The sequence below is a fragment of the Syzygium oleosum genome, unplaced genomic scaffold (genome assembly GCF_021117445.2).
Source record: "Syzygium oleosum isolate NSW1041296 unplaced genomic scaffold, Sole_v2.1 Sole_v2.13, whole genome shotgun sequence".
NCBI classification, from domain to species: domain Eukaryota; kingdom Viridiplantae; phylum Streptophyta; class Magnoliopsida; order Myrtales; family Myrtaceae; genus Syzygium; species Syzygium oleosum.
The window spans coordinates 837,530-858,806 of NW_026607497.1; the positions used below are offsets into that span (position 1 = coordinate 837,530).

Below are 21,277 nucleotides of genomic sequence, written 5' to 3' on the forward strand. Positions count from 1 at the left end.
AATTAGCCAAGAAAAATTTTCATCACAAATTCCGTCGAAAATTAGCCACGAAAATTTTTCGTCGCAAATTCCATCGAAAATTAGCCATGCAAAATTTTTCGTCGCATATTAGCCACGGAAAATTTTTCGTGGCAAATTCCGTCGCTAATTAGTGACGAATTTAGTTTTCGTCGCTAATTTTTCGTGGCTAAATCCTTGTTTTTTTGTTGTGGAAGTAGTGGATTGGAATATATTGGTGATTTTAGCGGGGATTCGGTTTGAGTTCTTTGAGCTTGCGACAATGGAAGATAATTGAATATTACGCCTTCTCACTATGTGTTAGTATCTGCGGCTTAAGGACATGGGCAAGGATTGCCATGAGGTCTAAGTTGTGTGTAAAAGAAAAAATAATTTTGGTCCATGAAGTCTCTAGGAATTTAAGCAAGAAAGGAAGCCTCAACTTACTTATACATTTCATCGATGACAAATGGCGATAATGTTTTAGTTTCAGCCAAATCATCCTAGATTGAATTGCACGAACTAGGCCTTGTTTGGTAGAAAGGAATGGATCTGGAATAGAATCGTTATTTTAGGTGCGATTTCAGTTCCTTTGTTTGTTTCTTCCAAAAGATGTGGAATCCTCACTCCATGGCTCCACCTTACGGAATGCCAATTCATTCCTTGGGAAAATATTTTAAAAAATTATTACGATATCCATTTTAAAGACATTTTAGACATTTCAAAACCCTTACTTTCCATTCCAAAATTTTCCCAGCACAAGAAAAGGAATCTCCTCATATTTTTTTTCCAACTTACTCGTTAGTACAAATACAAGAATCGTGATACATATTCCATTCCATTCGGTTCCTTATTTTCATTTCATTCATTCCTTCATTCAATTTCCCTCTCGTTCGGTAAAATTGTCCAAAGAGTCCTAAATCTATTGTTCTTTTGCCAATTCAGTCATAAACCTTTCAAGTTTGCCAATTGAATTCTAAGCCTTTTCACTTCTTACCAATTGAGTCCATCCGGTCAATTTTGGCCGCCCGGAGTTGACGTGGACGCCAGCCGGCACCGGCCGTCTGCCCATCGCTGACGTGGCAATTTTAAATATTTTTAAAATATTTTTTTTCGAAATTTTTAATTTTTTTTCCTTTTCTTTTTTTTTTCTAGCCTTCTTCCCTCTGGTTGGTCCGGCGACCGGCCAGAGGTGAGGGCTGGCAAGGTCGACCTCACTGGCCTCTGGCGAAGCTCGCCTTCGCCAACTCCTGGTTGGGCGAGGTCGAACCTTGCCCTCGCCGGCCCCTGGCTCGGCGAGGTTGAACCTCGCCTAGCAAAGGTGAGGCCGACCTCACCGTCACGACCCAAGCGACAACGAGGTTTGACCTCACCCAGCCAAGGGTCGGCGAGGCTTGCCCTCGCTAGTGGCCGGCGGGGGCGAGCTTTACCAGAGGCTGGCGAGGTTGACCTTGCCAGTCCTCACCTTTGGTCGGTCGCCGGACCTGCTAGAGGGAAGATGGCCAGAAAGAAAAAGGAAAAATATATATAAAAAAATTCAAAAAAAAAATTAAAATTGCCACGTCAGCTTCGGACGGTCAAAATTGGCTGAATGGACTCAATTGGCAAGAAGTGAAAAGTTTATGACTCAATTGGCAAATTTGAAGGGTTTATGACTAAATTGACAAAAGTGTAATAGATTTAGAACTTTTTGGATAATTTTCTTTTCTCGTTCCATGCCCTCAGTTCTAGAATAGGACGTGGTCGTGGATGTTTTCTTGAGATAAGAAAAGGGCAATTTGCACATTCAAATATTGCTTTTGCATATCACCTAAGTGAAATGTAATTATGAAGTTATGGCCCTGTGGACGTGCTAAGGTGCATCATTCATAGGGGAGTATTTTGGCAATGTCATGCAGGTCATTGTCCTGCGGATGCGATATAAATGAGTCAAGGAACCTAGAATTTCTTGCTTATGAAGTAATAGTATTCAATCCTAATCAAAAGTGCATTCTTCTGGAAGTCAATGATTAGGTGATAAGTAGCCGTCGAACAACTTTTAACAAAGTGTCACGTAACTACGTCGGCCATTTATGCGGTTGCCCGTTTTATCTACTTTTATCGTTTCAACTGTCTTAATCAGACAATACAAAAACGTCATATTGACGTTTTTGAGAATAGGGGGGTAGGTGGTGGTTGGGGTGGGGGTAACGAGGGGGGACTGACGTTGGGGTGGGGGTGACGAGGGGGACTGTCTCAATGATGACGTTTTGAGAAGCGGGGGAGAGGGAGGGTGCCTAGTGGTTGGGGTGGGGGTGACGAGGGGGACTGTCTCAATGATGACGTTTTGGGGGGTGGTGTTTGACTGGGGGATTACTGTATTTCATGTTTCACATTCATTTGATGGGCCATCTCAAAATTAAAAAAAAAATTCTAAAAAGTTAATATTACGAAAAATTTTAAAACGGTATATTTGTCATAAATTTACATCAGATTAATTTTTTGACAATTAAAAATTTTAAGCTGGTATATCTGTGACAAATTGCCATAAACTAATTTTTTACCACAAAAAACTCAAATTGATACATTTATGATAAATTTACTCTCCATTAGTTTTCAATAAATTGGATTAATACTATAAAAAATCACAAAAGTGGTACATCTGATATAAACAGAGTATAAAATCCTAAACTGGTACACCCGTCAACTGCCACGTATTATTCGACTCAGCAATTTGACTGTAAAATTTAACGGAAACTAATAGAGGGTAAAACTATTATAGGTGTACCAGTTTGGGGTTTATAGTGGTCAAAAAATTAATTTTGGGTAAATTTATCATAGGTATACCAGTTTGAGATTTTTTTGTGATATTAACCTTTTTCTAAAAACCCGTCAAGATGCTTGTGAAGTTGAGCACTCGATAATGATCGAAGAATAAATTTCTGATAAAAAGAAATTTAGAATTTATAAACATTCGAATTCAATGAAGTCGAAGAGTTTGTTTCAAGTAACTTTTACCTTTCGACTTTTATCCATTTTCAAATCTTGCAATGTATGCTTTTCAACTTTATATAATGTAAAATGCTTCAAACCTTTAAAAGTAATCTTATATTGATGTGTAAATCCACATATAATTTTTTCACGATGTTTTAAATATAGATAATATGTTAAATTCTGATAGAAAAGTAAGAAAAAATTATTCTGGACTTTTTAGAATTTTCAACTGGCTAACTTTAATAAATTTGCAACTTATAGGAAAAAAATAAACCGCAATTCCCCTTTTTTTCAATTTCACAAAGCATATCTACGATAACTTGATGAAAGTCCCTGCTATCGGTGGTGATGGCCTAATGACATGAGCTGATGTTCGACAAGCACATGATCATGAGTTCAAACATGCTTTTCACTATTTTATGTGTCATGCTTTATACGATAAGAGGACTCGCCTACCTCAAATCAATATGTCGTGAGTAATGTTGAGCGACGATATCTTCATTATCTTCAACCCAAAATTTTGTAACAGGTGCCGGATCACTTGATAATGTCTAGAGGAAATTGCTATGTTGGTTGCGCTTCTCGACTTTTTCGGGAAAAAAAAACTCAATATGATCAGTCAAGATAATTGTTAAGTTACGTTTAAAACTAAAGGATGATGCAGAAGAAAAACAAGTTGCTTCAAGGTGATGTGTGAAATTACTGAAGTTCTCATTTTTCAATGTCTTAAAGCCATCGACTTTATATAGTCCATCCATCATTCGGCATGGTCACCCATATTTCGATCACTTTTGCGGAATGAGTAATGTTAGAGATACCAAGATTCATATACTAAATGGATTTATGAAATTACATGGCAAATGTTAAGTGGTTATTCAAGTTAGTGTGTCCATTTAAGCGATATGACATTTCATTGAACATTCACGCAGAAAAGATCGTTACGTTTTGGTGACCAAGAAAATGTAAATTTGTTATACCAATGGTAGGTGTAACCTAACTTTCAAGGTTTCAACCAACATCCTTAATTACAAGTCACAAAACATACTTTTGGTAAGGCTGTCTTCCAAAATTATATCTAAATCCACGAAAAGAGAAAAAGACTTTCATGTAGTTCTCTTTGTAATATAAGGCTCCGTTCATTTCACGAAAAACATGACATTTTTAGAAAATGTTTTTTAGGAAGTCACTTTCCTCGAAAATGACTATATTTTTTGGTATTTGGATTAAACCTAAAAAAAGAAAAGGAAACTATTTTCCATCGTTTACAAAGGAATGTTTTTTCTAAATAGATGTGCACTATTTTCAATGTTTGGTCTCGAGCTTGGTCTCTATGGAATTGGGTCTACAGGACGAGCTTGGGTCCATCGAGGCCGAACGCCAGACTCTTTGCCCGTGCCTCCTTGCGCCCTAGCACAGATCCATCGACCTAGAGCGCGGAATATTATCGGAGTCTCGAGCCCGGCAACATTATAGAACTTTTCCGAAGAAAATCATTCAACTATTCGGACACATTCAATTGGAAGAAAGTTGGTCAGTGAGAGAATTGATCTGCAAAATGATGCTAAAATTCATTCCTTCACCTAAATTTCTGAGAGAAAAATATAGACAAGTGAAAGGAAGTGTTAGAAACGACAGAGAATAGAACGAAGAGAACACAACACATTGTCATCAGAAAATTCATATCGTTCACCGTCCTTCATTCGGCCAGAACACTTCTCCAGTGCATACAGCAAAAATCATCTGGACGACATCACCGGAGACCAGTGACTAGCCGATAGCTTGCATTACAGAATGCATCTCACAATAATCAAATTAACTGAAACAAAATGCCAATACCTTCTTCATCCGCGTCCTAATCTCAAATTTACGAGCCTTGTTGTAAAGGCGCCTCTTCTCAGCCTGGTGAGCCCTCTTGGAGGCGAATTCCGCCCTCTTCATCGGACCAGCCTCACACACGATGGAGAAACGGGGCAGGTTCTTCTCACCATTGCTCACCGACAAACGACCCGAAAACGAAGACCGAACGACGAAACCGAGACTTGAGAAGAGCTGAGGAGAGGAATCAAATTACTTGGATGTCAAGCTCTCGATAAGACTACGTGGCCTTTGGCCTTCAATTACTTGGCATGCGATTAGCATCCCAGTACACGTAAGAAGGGAAAAATGAAGAAGAAAAGCAATATAACAGAAACTTAGACTCAAATTTCTCGTAGAATTTTTTTCAAAAGCTTATGCTAAGAATTTTACCATCTAAAATTGTAGTTAATGAATGGTTTGGTGTATGCGGATTAGGGGTGTAGGGCAGCTCATATTTGATTCCTCTCATGACTAAATGCAAGACAATTCCATAATTCAGTCTCTTTTTGTTGCCTTTACATTTTGGCCCCTCATTATTTCTTTTGTGCAGATTTAACCACTCCTTTAATCTAATTATCACTTTCGCCGTCGCCAATAGCAAACAGTTGTCATCAACTCTCTCTCTCTCTCTCTCTCTCTCTCTCTCTCTCTCTCTCTCTCTCTCTCTCTCTCTCTCTCTCTCTCTCTCTCTCTCTCTCTCATGTGCGGCTCAACTGAGATCGTCTTCGTCGACGACGACCTTTGACGAGGCATCTTGGATAGCGACAAACTATGATATGAGGATGTCGAAGGTCATGTTGAGGTTGGACTATCTTCATACGAGAATAACTTAGAACTTATGATGCACCGACTTTTTCACCATTTATTAATTAATTATATGAAAGATAAATATATAAATAAACTTGAAAAGACATATGGACACTCGATAACATCGACCAGCTACATTTTAAACACGCTCTAGGACATATCCAATACAGACACATTCCTAACCAGAGGCCATTTGCGGAGATGCAACACGAGAAAGGCAATTTGACAATTTCAAGAGTATTACCTTGAAATAGAAGCGGACGAGTCATATGGAAAGAACCATGAAATTAGATGAACTTTTGGAAGGAATGCCACCTTGCCTAGTAATTTGCTCCAGTAGCAAGACCTTTGGACCAATAATTGAAAACAAAATCATCTCCCTACTGCACCTTTTTGCACAAAAGAGAAACATCAACCAGTCTTAAAATGGTATGTGAAACGAGGATTTCTTGGAAAATATGTAATAGAGCTACTTATTTTCAATATTTTGAAAATATTAATTAAGAATATTTAATAAATAGAGATAAGTGTATTGGAAGTTTTAAAACTTATCGAGAAAGTGCAATTGAGTGCTCAAATTTTCAAAAAGTGCAATTACATCCTAAAAATTGCAATTGAGTCATAAAACTTTCAAAAAATTCAAACAAATCCTAAAAATTATCAAATTGGTCCGATCAAGTTCTTCCATTCATCGCACTTTTTGAAAGTGAATTCTAGGTTTTCCCTTTCTCCAAAACATGTCTTACGAGCAAAAAAAAGATTCTATCGTTTTTGCGAAACCATTCGGTGAACATTCCTTAACTGAATATTCATTGCAAGATTTAATGGGACTTACATGAGACGTATCATTATTAATAATTTATATTCGGCTTAGTACGTACGCTACACTTATCCTCCGGTTTTAAGTCCACGAATAGTTTTTTCTTTGCTCTTTATTTTGGGTATCCTTCTCTTTTCCTTTCAATTTTTATATATCTTGGGTCACGGTGAAGAAGCTTCTCGGCCAACACACACGGCTATGATGGGCTATGGCTATATAAGATCGACACCTTATCCAACATTATCAAACCATCAACACATTGAAATCTCTCTCTCTTGCTCTCTCTTTCTCTCTCACATACATTGAGACCCACATACAGACAACTAGATACACACAGAAGAAGAAATGATGGAGGTATCAATACAGTCAATTGCACTAGCGGCGGTTCTGGCCATCCTGACGACATGGGCATGGAAGGTGGTGAACTGGGTGTGGCTGAGGCCGAAGAGGCTCGAGAGGCTCCTGAGACAGCAAGGCCTCTTCGGCAAACCCTACACCTTCCTGTTCGGAGACCTCAAGGAGAACTCGCGGTTGCTCCAGCAAGCCAAGTCCAAGCCCATTGCTGTCTCCGACGACATCAAGCCTCATCTCTTGCCTTTCTTGCATCAATCCTTCCAAACCTATGGTATGCATCCCTTCATAGTATCTCTGTGTGTGGCACTTTTATCTTTGTTTTCATTAAAGCTTGCTTTCTCTCTTCCTTTGGTCGATGCCATCTTTGATGAGTTTTACAACTTATAAATTTACTGCCCTAATAATTGGCCATTCATGCTTCCCATCTTGAATTTTGGCGACCAAAGATGGCAATATTGTCGTCTTTTAAATTATTACTTATTTTTATTCGACCAAAAGAAAATTATTACTTATTTTGATATGCACACAATTCAAACATCATATCATCCAAGAGCGAACATCAAGTGAAAATCGTATATGACCACGTGCTTTCATATTTAAACTTTTACTCGGCCATTTAATAATACATTTTATGCACATCGATGGATGATTGATATCTACGGACGCTCGACTATGTGACTGACAAGACTTATGCCCATGTCGGCTGGCCGATCACCCTAAACGTCCAAGTCATCATGATTAAAGATTCATGGATGTCAATTAAGGTAGAAACATGCTTTGAGGAAGTCAAAAGGGCCTGTTTGGTTTGCTATTTAGAATACTCATTTAAGCTCTAAAGTCTCTTTGTCAAATATAAATAGCATTTGGTAATTTTTTTGGGGCACTTTGGGAAAATGCAATTGTATTTCCAAAGGCTTCTAAAGTCCCTTAGCCCAAAGCAGGTCTGGAAGCACTTTGGCAAATTGCATTTTCAGAATGCAAGGTGCACTGTTTATACACACTGTTCATCTTCCCGAGGAACCAAACTGAAGGCCGGCAACTGCCGCTTGGGGGTCGCTCGATCCCGGTGACCCCAGGCGGCGATCGCCAGGGTCGGGCAACCCCAGGCGGCGATCGCCGGAGGTTGGCTAACTCCCAGGCATCGGTGGTTGGACTCGCGCGACCCAGGCAACGCCTAGGTCAGGCAATCTCAGGCCGCCTCGCCTGAGGTAGGGTGACCTCAGGCGAGGCTGGCCGTTGGCAGTTGTCCAGCGACTAGATCTGACTAGCAAAGGTTGGCCGACGGCCATTTTGACTTGCCAGCGGTGGCTGAGTTCTTTGCTGATTTTTTTTCTTTTTAAATATTAGCAAAAGTCCTTTACAAAATTAGTTTTTGCCAAACGATATTTGGACCAAAGTTACTTTCAAATGTGATTTTAAAATACACATTACCAAACACTACTTACATTTCTAAAAACTCTTTTAACTCAAGGGGCTTTGTATTTTGCCAAAAGCATTCCCCCAAAACCGAACCAAATAGGCCCAAAGTCATTGTCATAGGGAAGAGACTAGTCCCATTTCGAACCAAGCCCATACACAGTTGATGCATACGGTAGCACAAGATGCCAAGTTATTCACAATTCAGTGGGACCAAAATTCGTGTGGATAATAATGAGGAACGAGTCTTGGATGGATTTCTGCCACCCGCTCAAGTCTTCATGGCCTGAGTTTCTGGTCTCGGTCCTTTTGGATTACCTGGCATTTCAATGACACGGGCATGAATCCATCAATCACTTGAAACACGTACCCAATGATTGGAATGATGGTGGTCACTGCCCTCAAAAAAGCAAAAATTGTCATTTAAGTTATGTTTGTGTAAGAAGTTGCGAGATGATGGGGTCTCGGAGTAGGAACAGACCATGAAATTTTCGGTTTGTAAACATTTGGGATCCTTCACCATCACGTGAAAAATTTATTTCTTGATTTTTCCAAGTAAAATGCAATTGCCAATTTAGTAAGTTTTTCTTTTGAAAACGTAAGCAAGAAAGGCCCGATGTATGGAGACTAAAAGACTAACATTCGTAGAATGTTCTAGCTTGACACACTATTCTATTTGTAAATGAGATTAATAAGATTTTGTTGACATTCATCGTTTGTTGTCATGAAGTGATTCTTGATGTAGAAAATACTTGTTGGTAATTATTATAACCATCATTTCCCCTCCCAATATAAATTAAATCACCCAATTGCATCTGCATGTATTCCTAGAGAATAGCTGAGGATGTACTCTAAATAGTTCTTTTGGCAATTTGCCTCCTATTCTGCTGGATGCATTGCAGGCAAGGACTCGTTCATGTGGATGGGCCCAACACCGAGAGTGAACATAACGAACCCCGAACAACTGAAGGAGATCTTCTCCAAGATAAACGACTATCCCAAGCAAGCCTCCAATCCCCTAGTGAAGTTGCTAGCCGATGGACTCGTGAGCCACGAGGGCGAGAAATGGCAACGGCACCGGAAGATCATCAATCCAGCATTCCACATGGAGAAGTTGAAGGTACATGAAACTATACTCTGCTCAAATAAATGGAACCCCACACATTGACGCCTCGGGAATTTTCTTTGTAACTCCTTGTTTGCATTGGTCTGTTGTTCTTGCAGCTTATGTTACCCGCTTTTTATTCAAGTTGCACTGAAATGGTAGATAGATGGGAGAAAATGGTATCAGTAGAGAGATCGTGTGAGGTCGATGCATGGGTCGACCTTCAAAATTTGACCCGTGATGTGATCTCTCGGACAGCATTTGGCAGTAGCTTTGAAGAAGGCAAAAGGATCTTTGAACTTCAGGAGGAACAAGCCCTTCTCGCACTTAAAGCCTTACAATCGCTCTACATCCCGGGCTGGAGGTAAAATCTTTCATCATTCATATGATAATTGAATCTAAATGAGCTTATGGCTTACAATCATGACATTCTAAAGAATCCAACTATTTGATTCTATATTTCGCAGGTTTGTGCCAACTAATATGAACAGGAGGATGAAGAACATAGAAAAGGAACTGCAGGCTCTGCTCATGGACATCATCCGCAGAAGAGAGGAAGCAATGAGGGGAGGGGAAGGTGCTGGCGATGATCTGCTGGGGCTGTTGCTGGAGTCAAACATAAAAGAGAATGTCAGGATGAGCCTTCACGACGTGATCGAGGAGTGCAAGACTTTCTACATCGCCGGGCAAGAGACCACTTCGGTCTTGCTGGTTTGGACCATCTTCTTGTTGAGTGTGCACTCAGATTGGCAAGCCCGAGCTAGGGAGGAGGTCCTCCAAATCTTTGGAAGCAGAAAACCTGGCCTTGATGGTTTAGGCCACCTCAAGATTGTAAGTTCAATGCTCTTTTCTTCTTTTGTTGAGAGTGGGACGCATAATAGGTCCAATCTGAAGTGTTCTTCGTGAGCATTTTCTATCAAATGACACATTAAAATCATTCTATTCTTACTAGATGCTCGTTTGCTATCCTTTGTAGATGGAACGTTTGGTTAAAAATAATGCTATCCTATGAAGATGAACACGACAATGAATTGACAGGAGCGTTTTCTTCTCACCTTGGATAGAACTTGGATTTCTCCTCAGGACAAGAACTTGATTTTTTGGACAATAGTCACAAACCATTTTTACTAGATAATTACAATCAATTTCATTCTCTTTGTGGATATTGATTTCATTGTAGTAGTCTTTCTCTAGCATCATAATCATACTTACACATCTCTACCATATGACTTCTTCTGCGAATTTGTCACAATCAGGTCACGATGATCTTGAATGAGGTCCTAAGGCTATACCCGCCGGCGATCGAGCTGCAACGGAAGGTTCACAAGGAAACAAAACTGGGGAAGCTGACCATACCCCCTGGAGTCCAGCTCTCAGTGCCGATTCTCTTCATCCACCATGATAAAGAACTGTGGGGCCAGGATGCTGAGGAGTTCAAGCCAGAGAGGTTCGCTGAGGGAGTGTCCAAGGCCACCAAAAACCGAGTCTCCTTTTTACCATTCGGATGGGGCCCTCGTATATGCATTGGCCAAAACTTCGCAATGATGGAGGCAAAGATGGTGCTCGTCATGATACTTCAGCAATTCACATTCGAGCTCTCTCCATCTTATGTGCATGCTCCTTTCACTGTCATCACCCAGCAGCCACAGTATGGTGTTCAGGTCATCTTGCACAAGGCAAACTAGAAGTTACAGATCGGGGTGACATGTGTTAGTAATTAATCCAAATTCTTGAATGTCCTACATGCATCTAGAATGTTCTTGTATGTTTAGATTCATGTTTCTATGTCTAGTTCAATGTTTTGTAAATTCAATGAATGTATCTCCTTGAAATGCTAGATACATTTATGAGTTGTTTAAGAGTAAGAGTAATGTAATAAGCCTCTATAAAGGCAAGTATTGTGATCATTTCATTAGGAAAAAAAGGAAAAAGAAAAAGAAAAATTGTGAAACAGAAGTTCAATTTCATTTGACAATTTCGTTGCGAGTGTTTCCACCTTCATATTATTCTATCAGCACGTAGTGTAGACAAAAACATGCATCGAAATAATGAAATTATACACCATTTTCCAAGTTTATGTAATGTTGTTTTTTTACTTATAAAAACAGAAATTTAGTTTGTGTAAACGTAATCAAATGGCCTCTTAACTAGGTGACCGGTTATTTTTAGTTTCGTAACAGCAAGCCGCTGGATGTGTCCGAATCTTCCTTTCAGAAAATCCCCAGTAGAAGATAAGGTATGCCTTTTCCTAGTGCTGCGATAATAAACCCATTTTTTTTCTGTTCAGATACTAATCTGGCCAATGACTAAAGATGGCATTTTATAGGCCCCCTTCGTCAGATGAAAACGTACACTGGAGGATACACAAACTGAAACACATTTCCCCACAAATGAAATGAAAAGACCACAATAGCTTTATTTGTGCAAGAGACCTATCTTCAACTGCTTGGTCCAAAGCAAATAAAGCTATTGCCCCCTACTTTTTTCGAGTGAGTTTTTGAATGCTTTGCCTTAAAAATAGTGCATCGAGGCAAAGAAACTTGAGTCGAAAAACTTTTATTTAAAGCAAATAGTGCTTCGATGTGTAAAATATTCTATGCAAAGCAATATTTTAGACTCGAACCACCACCTGTTCCTTCTTGTCTTAGCTTCAAATTGTTTTCTAACCTTCGTTCATTAATAGCCAAATTAGCATCAATTGAATCGCAAATGGATGTAGCATTGGATTAACTCGGGAAAGCTTGAGGGAGGAAGTAAGAGGGCAATTCCTCTTCAAGCCCTTGTGATATCAACGAACAAGGTTTGTATGGAATGTCCTATTCTTTTTGCCAATCAACGTGGCGGCCTCATGTGATAATGGATTGCTGTTACTACACCACAATCTTCCTGCGCCGGTAATCCTCGGTGTGGAGTAACAACTGGTGATCGGGGAAAAATCTGGACTGTAGCTTTCCCCGTCCCCTTTTCATCAGGTGTTGCTATGCGATTCGGGAAGGCTTGGTTCTCTGGGACTGGCTATTCCTAGAAAATGTTAAAATCAATCAGAATCCTCGTAGTTGCAAGCAGCCTAAGAATGGGTTAAAGGATTTGTATTGAATCAAAAAGATAAGCAAGCAATCCTTGTCCCTGAAGAGGGCCTTGTCAGAGTTGGGTGCTCCTATGATCTATATTCTTAAAGGACTTCCCCGTAGACCGACAGCTCCCATCCCATCAGTCACTTGAACGCTTCTACTTCCATCTCGTTGCCTGCACCAAGCACTAACTTTTCCATCCACGGCCCATCTAGTTACCTCGGCTATAACTGCTATAAGCTCCTGTGCTTGTTCGCCTGCGTACTCCCCGTTCGCCTTGCTATTGGGTAGGAGCTGTCATGCCCCGAACCCCATCGGGTGCGCGGCATCCCTTACTCAGGTCGAATCAGTGCGACGTCCCAGGAAATCGTCGCCGACCCAAAGATTCCATCAGAGTAAATTCGCGGCGAAAACAATTCATATTATCCCGGACAATAATATTGGAGAACACCAGAATAAACTAACACGCCAAATCGCCAACTCATATTTAGAACATTACATTACCATATTTATATACAACATCCATTTACTAGCACACTTGTACCCTTCCACTGAGAACTCTGACTCAGCTCCAATCTCAATCGGGTAGTCTATGTCCCCCGACTCCCCTGGGATCTCCTCTCGCTCTTCCTCGGTAGGCTCTTCAACTGGCTCATCCATTGGGTACTCCACAAAGTTATTATCAGTGTGCATAGCATAACTATACCAAAATGTTCTGGTGGCGGTTGGTTCATTGCTCAGACGGGTAATCTGAAATGGTTTGGTTGAAACAACCATGAGACACTTCTCAATAAGCCACAACCTAAACCCTACCTAGGCTACCACGTAATCCAGACAAGTTCAGACCCTCAAACGAACAACACGAACAAATACTATCCACGCAATCACACTTACCTGAACTCTTGGCATATTCAGCCTACACGTTACTTCATAATCACAACATTCAAACTCGCACGCATTTCACACTTCGCGCACCACAAATCCCACACATTTCCATGCCAAAAACACGCATTTATCACGCACTATCGCATCAATTTCATTTACTTTACTCGTCTTACCCCACTAGCTCAATCACTTTCTCTGCCCGCGTAAACACGCCTCAGGCCCACACGATCGCGTCCCGAGCATCACACGCCTCGGTCCGATCCCATTCTCACTTTCTTTCCTTAGCCCGCGCCAAATGCGACAGGCCTACATGATCGCGACCCGAGCTTATCATGCCTCGGCCCGATCCCATTCTCACTTTCTTTCCTCAGCCCGCACCAAATGTGACAGGCCTACATGGTCGCGACCCGAGCTTATCATGCCTCAGTCCGATCCCACTTTCTCTTACCATACCACGCACCCCGTTCTCATGCTCACACACATTCGCATTAAATTCCGTGCACACAATTACACCCAATACATCACGACACACAGTCATATTACAAACACGTGATCAACACACAAACTGGCATTTTTCTACGCCCAAACATTATCAAATCAATTCAGGCCCTTCATGGCATTTTCACGAAATCTTGAGCCGGACCTAACGGTACCAACCACGCAACAAACAACACCCCACAGCACATAACACAACACATCACAGCCATCAATCAACCTTTTTCGCCCTCAAAATCACCATATTTCACTCCCGGCTCTTCACGACACTTTCACGAAATTCCGAGCCGGACCTAACGGTACAAACCATATGTCCATCGGCACATCACAGCACATAGAACCGCACAGCACAGCCATCAATCTGTCATTTTCACACTTAAAATCACAATATTTCATTTCCGGCTCTTCACGGCACTTTCGTAAAATTCCCAGCCGGACCTAACGGTACCATCCACGTACCCAACAGCACACCACATCACCTCGAACAGCCATTCACAGCCAACACTCGGCCTCTAAAATTCCTCCAAAATTTTCTGAATTCAATCCTATGGCCCGTTATCTCGTTCAGCCCCTAATTTCTATCAAACCGCGTCTAAACGGGTCCAAATTTACCCGATAAACTAGGCGACGTTTAGATTGAACTTACCCGACTCTAGACTCACGTGGCTAGAGTGAAACGGGTGCGATCGACGGCGATCTTGCGGCGGCGGCGACGATCGGCTCACGACGGCTCACGGCGGTGTCTTTGGCGGCTCGACTAGTTCACGGCCAAGAGAGATCAAGAGGGAGAGAGAGAGAGAGAGAGAACGGCGGTGGCGCGGCGAGGCTCGGCGGACGGGCGGTGCGGCGACACGGCGGCGTGAGGGCGGCGTCCGGCGGTGGGGAAGCTCACGGTGGGAGAGAGAGATGGCCGGAGAGGGTGGCTTCGGTGGGGGAGGTGTGGCCGAAGGAGGGGAGGAAGAGAATGAGGAGAGAGAGAGAGAGAGAGAGAGAGAGAGAGAGAGAGAGAGAGAGAGGTCTTGCCTTTTTCTTCAAGTTTTGACCCAATTTTGGTAAATGACCAAAATGCCCTTCTTTCTACTTTTCATCCGACGGCCCAGATTCGATCTTATCTTGAAATTGACGGCCCAGATCGAATCTTATCCAAAATATCCAAGGACAATCTTGTAATTTCTCAAAAAGTCCAAGGGCAAAAGTGTCTTTTCCAAATTTTGGGGCAAAATCACAAAAATGCCCTTGCTTCATAAAACTAGCCCTTTAGAAATTCCCAAGGGTAAAATGGTCACTTTCCCATTCTCTTGCCGAAAATGAATTTTTCTGAAGGATTCGGGCACATCCAAAATTACACGTTCCAACCGCAACGTCGTCCTAACGTTCTGCCGTGACTTCCTAATTTTCCGATGCCCAATTTAGTCTCAATTTAATAATTGAATTCTATATAATGTAACTTGTGCATATCTCAGACTAACGGGCGGCTTTCGGGAAAATTCGTAGAATCGACCCGTGACTGATACTAAATCAAGTCACGTGCAAGTTCGTTCTGATCGTGTCGACCTCGGTTGTCAATAAAATCGCGAAGATCGATCACTAGTTCCGATGGGCACGATCGTTCGGTATAGGTTCTGGATCGTTCGTCAATTCACTTCGTGGTCAAACGGAATCACCCGTGATCCACTAGTGTGACAGTGACGAATCAGCCCTTCACTATCCTAAGATTGGCCCTTGTTGGCTCAAAATGTCACCTCGACGATTTTCTGATCGAAAGTCGGCTCACGATCGAATCTCTCTAGTCGTACGAATTTAAATCCCTAATTAGCCTTTCCCTAAAGGTTAGTATCCCAGGAATGATCAGTTCCGGGCGAGACTGACTACAAGTACATTAATAAACTCAGTCATTTCATAAATCCCAATTGGGCGAAATTTCGGGATGTCACAACTCTTCCCTCCTTACAAAAATTTCATCCTCGAAATTTACAAATCCTACTACTACTCAATCAGCTGGGGGTATTGACGTTGCATCATCTCTTCGCTTTCCCATGTCGCGCCTTCTGTCCCGTGATGCTCCCAAATAACCTTGACCACCGGGATCATCTTGCTCCTCAAAACTCGATCCTTCCGATCTTCGATTCTTACCGGTCTCTCAACATAGGATACCCTGCCATCGACTTCTATTTCCTCATAATTCAACACATAAGTTGGGTCCGGTTATACTTCTTTCTCCTATTTCGTCCCAGCACACGGGCATTCTACATGCCCTGCCATATGGCGCTTCAAAGGGTGTCATTCCAATACTCTGCTGAAAACTATTACTGTATGCAAATACTACTAAGGGCAATTGCTCCTCCCACTTACCTTGATAATCCAACACACATGCCCGTAGCATATCCTCTAGAGTCTGAATCGTCCTCTCAAACTGACCATCCGTTTGCGGATGATAAGCAGTACTAAGCTACAACTTCGATCCCAATGCCATATGCAGACTTTTCCAAAAATTGGCAGTAAATCTAGGATCACGGTCCGACGTAATAGTCACTAGCACCCTGTGCAATCTAACAATCTATTGCACATACAATTATGTATATCGATCTAGTGCGAAATCCTTTCGCACGGCCAGAAAATGTGCCGATTTAGTCAATCTATCGACAATCACCCATATATAATCATGGCCTCTTTGGCTCCTTGGCAATCCCATCACAAAATCCATTGTGATATGTTCTCACTTCCATTCTGGGATTTTCAAAGGTCGCAACAATCCTCCTGGTTTACAGTGTTGCGCTTTCACTTGCTGGCACGACAGACATCTAGCCACATGTCTGGCTATGTCTACCTTCATATCATTCCACCAATAATACTATCTTAAATTCTGATACATTTTTGTACTCCCCGGACGGATACTATAACTACTACGATGCGCCTCTGATAAAATTTCTTCCTTAAGCTCCGCATCGATAGTGTCGCCAAATCTTCAGGGCAAACACTATTGCTGCCAATTCCAAATCGTGCGTTGGATAATTCAATTCATGTAGTCTCAACTGCCTTGATGCATAAGCTACTACTTGCCCATGATGCATCAACACACATCCTAATCCTTTCAACGACGCATCACTATAGATTTCAAAACCTCCATATCCTGACGGAATAGTTAATACCGGTGCCGTCGTTAATCTATACTTTAATTCCTGGAAACTCCTTTCACACTTGTCAATCCACTCAAACTTCGTTTCTTTCTTTAACAGACGTGTCAATGGTGTTGCTATCGCCGAAAACCCTTCCACTAAGCGTCTATAATATCCGGCTAAACCCAAAAAGCTTCGAACTTCAGTTACTGCCGTTAGCCTCAGCCATTCCATTACGGCCTCAATCTTCGCCGGATCAACCGAAATTCCATCTCCCGAAATCACATGTCCAAGAAACGCGACTCGGTTGAGCCAGAACTCGCACTTGCTAAATTTAGCATACAGTGCGTTCTCTCTCAAGGTCTGCAAAACCTTGCTCAGATGGAATTCATGCTCTTCTGAACTCTTCGAATACACCAATATATCGTCTACAAAGACTATCACAAACTGGTCTAAAAATTCCTTGAACACTCTGCTCATTAAATCCATAAACGCAGCAGGGGCATTCGTAAATCCAAACAGCATTACAGTAAACTTGTAATGTCCATATCTCGTCCTAAACGCCGTTTTCGGTATATCCTCTTTTTCTAATCCTCAACTGGTGGTATCCTGTTCTCAAATCAATCTTAGAGAATACCGAAGCCCCTTGCAGCTGATCAAACAAATCATCAATCCTTGGCAGAGGATACTTATTCTTAATCGTCACCTGATTCAGCTGTCGATAATCTATGCACAACTTCAGCGATCCATTTTTCTTCCTTACAAACAAAATCGACGCTCCCCATGGAGACGCACTTGGACAGATAAATCCTCTGTCCAATAACTCCTGCATCAGCACCTTCAACTCCTTCAATTCTGATAACGACATCCTATAAGGTGCTTTCGAGATTGGCTCCGTCCCAGGTGCCAACTCGATCACAAACTCCACTTCCTGATCTGGTGGTAATCCCGGCAATTCCTGAGGAAAGACATCGGGATAATCGCGCACCACAGCTATATCTTCTAGCCTCGACTCCTCAGCCGTCGAATCCACTACAGCTGCTAAAAATCCTTCACACCCTTCGCTCAACAATTTCGTCATTTCCAATGACGAATTCAAGGAATCGAGGTCCCTCCTCAACTTCCTACAATTTTGAATTCCGGATGTCCAACAGGATTAAATTGGATCACCTTATTACTACAATCCATCACTGCCCTCTGCTTAACTAGCCAATCCATCCCCACTATCATATCAAAGTCATACATCTCTAGGACTGCTAAATCAATTCTCTCTTCCCTATCACCAATTACAATCTTGCAATCGGGACACCCCAACGAAACTAGAATCTTATCATTCAAGGGGGTAGTCACACACAACATCACATCAAGCAGTCGCGGTTCCATACTAGTCAATTTAACAAATTGATCAGACACAAATGAATGCGATGCCCCCCCGCGGATCAAATAAAGCATATGCAGCATGATCACAGAGAGAAACCGTACCTGTGACCACGCCTGGCGCATTCTCTGCTTCCCTTCTGGCCATTGCATAAACTCGTCCTTAGGCCGGCGGCCTATTTTGGTTCAGGGGTACAGGCAGCCCAACCTGATTTCCAACTCTGGGCGGCGGCGGTAATTCTGGCAGTCTAGCATGTCTATTATTAGAGCAGTTCTTTGCTTGATGGCCCATTCCGCCACATCTGTAACATACCATATTCCTACTCGAACACTGTCCATTTCCATGCCTTTCTCCATATACCCGACATGGACCATTCTGAAAACGGGCAGGTTTCCCAATATTCCTTCTAACGGAAGGGGTAAAACATCTATTATCCAGCATCGGCCTCTTCCCAAGATTACGATTGTCCCTACCCTGAACAAATCTCGACCCAGAAGCGGCAGCCCTATCCACTTGATCTCGTTCAAGAATTTGGGCCCTATCAAACATTTCCTCATACGTGCTCAGATTTACCAGTAGCAACTGGCTACGAATATTAGCTTTCAATCCATCCTGAAATCTTCGCGCCTTATCCTCGGGATGTTCTACCATTCTCAGCACAAACTTAGATAATCTCGCAAATTCCGCCTCATATTGATCTACTGTCATCTGGCCTTGGCGGAGTCTCATAAACTCTACGAGCTTTCTCTCCCTAGCACTGGCTGAGAAATACTTTTCATAAAAACTTTCAGTAAAGGCAGCCCAAGTCCGGGCTATACCCTCTGGAAATATCTTATTTTTGATGGCCTTCCACCAATCATTCGCGTTATCCTGTAATTGATACACTGCCAGGGTTACTTTCTCGTTATCGATACACTCTAACACCTCAAAAGCCTTTTCAAGTTCCTCTACCCATCGAGGTGCAGCCTCAGGATCACCTTTTCCAAAGAATTTAGGTGGTTTCAACTTCATAAACTGCTCGACCAGATGGTGCATTGGTCTATTCATATTCACTTGCCCCTGCCCTTGATTTCCATTATTATTAGCAACAGCGGCCGCAGCGGCCTCGGCAGCTTGGGCAATCGTAGCAGCTCGTTCCTGAGTCTGCTATCCTATTATATTACCAATCTGTTCTAGGGTCCTCATGACCGCTTCCATTCTAGGGTCTTCTACAGGTCTAACATCGACTCTGGGTTCCCCAGCAACCCCAGCACCAACTCCTGGATTTTCTATCGCTCTAGCATCCATTCTGAGGTCTTCTACAGCTCTAGCTCGAGCACGACCTCGACCTCTGGTTTCTCTTCCTGCGCCCCTTCTTGGGCCTCGTCCCACACCTCTTCCTTCACTGCTCATGGTTCCAGCTTTCTACCACTCTACTACCTGATATAATTCCATACAGGAATTAGGGACCTAGGCCAACTGATCCAGTCTATCCCTAGGTAGTGAATTAACACAGTAATTCACTTAACAGGCAATCAATCATACAGCACCAAACCACATCAATTGGGTTCGTGCACTTACCTCGAGTCCAAACGCACCTGCTCTCCAACCATTATTACAATTAATCATTCACTATCACAACAAACAGTCTGGAATACGTGTAGCACTAGGTATATCTATGGCTCACTAAGGTTTCTCCAACCCGCTATCACTATCCTGGGTCTCCACTCCTTATCACTCCAAGCTCTGATCATCTTAAATCGAGCTGTCCTGCTCTGATACCAATTAAACCGTGATGTCATGCCCCGAACCCCATCGGGCGCGCGGCATCCCTTACTCAGGTCGAATCAGTGCGATGTCCCAGGAAATCGTCGCCAACCCAAAGATTCCATCAGAGTAAATTCGCGGCGAAAACAATTCATATTATCCCGGACAATAATATTGGAGAACACCAGAATAAACTAACACGCCAAACCGCCAACTCATATTTAGAACATTACATTACCATATTTATATACAACATCCATTTACTAGCACACTTGTACCATTCCACTGAGAACTCTAACTCAGCTCCAATCACAATCGGGTAGTCTATGTCCCCCGACTCCCCTGGGATCTCCTCTCGCTCTTCCTCGACAGGCTCTTCAATTGGCTCATCCATTGGGTACTTCACAAAGTTATTATCAGTGTGCATAGCATAACTATACCAAAATGTTCTGGTGGCGGTTGGTTCATTGCTCAGGCGGGTGATCTGAAATGGTTTGGTTGAAACAACCATGAGACACTTCTCAATAAGCCACAACCTAAACCCTACCTAGGCTACCACGTAATCCAGACAAGTTCAGACCCTCAAACGAACAACACGAACAAACACTATCCACGCAATCACACTTACCTGGACTCTTGGCATATTCAGCTTACACGTTACTTCATAATCACAACATTCAAACTCGCACGCATTTCACACTTCGCGCACCACAAACCCCACACATTTCCATGCCAAAAACACGCATTTATCACGCACTATCGCATCAATTTCATTTACTTTCCTCGTCTTGCCCCACTAGCTCAATCACTTTCTCTGCCCGCGTAAACACGCCTCAGGCCCACACGATCGCGCCCCGAGCATCACACGCCTCGGTCCGATCCCATTCTCACTTTTTTTCCTCAGCCCCCGCCAAATGCGACAGGCCTACATGATCGCGACCCGAGCTTATCATGCCTCGGCCCGATCCCATTCTTACTTCTTTCCTCAGCCCGAGCCAAATGCGACTGGCCTACATGATCGCGACCCGAGCTTATCATGCCTCAGTCCGATCCCACTTTCTCTTACCATACCACGCACCTCGTTCTCATGCTCACACACATTCGCATTAAATTCCATGCACACAATTACACCCAATACATCACGACACACAGTCATATTACAAACACGCGATCAACACACAAACTGGCATTTTTCTACACCCAAACATTATCAAATCAATTCAGGCCCTTCATGGTATTTTCACGAAATCTCGAGCC

General features: G+C 42.5%; 2 protein-coding genes across 2 annotated transcripts in view; both read left to right on the forward strand.

Annotated features, from left to right (window-relative positions):
• LOC130139707 (uncharacterized) overlaps positions 1 to 21,277 on the forward strand; it is a 67,123-nt gene that overhangs the window by 29,690 nt on the left and 16,156 nt on the right. The gene's annotated exons all lie outside the window — the stretch shown is intronic.
• On the forward strand, positions 6,696 to 11,236 carry LOC115662261 (cytochrome P450 72A397-like). Its single transcript, XM_030584425.2, has 5 exons — positions 6,696 to 7,079; positions 9,127 to 9,344; positions 9,449 to 9,693; positions 9,797 to 10,160; positions 10,586 to 11,236. The coding sequence occupies exons 1-5, from the start codon at positions 6,800 to 6,802 to the stop codon at positions 11,012 to 11,014; spliced, it is 1,536 nt and encodes a 511-aa protein (XP_030440285.1). The 5' UTR covers positions 6,696 to 6,799; the 3' UTR covers positions 11,015 to 11,236.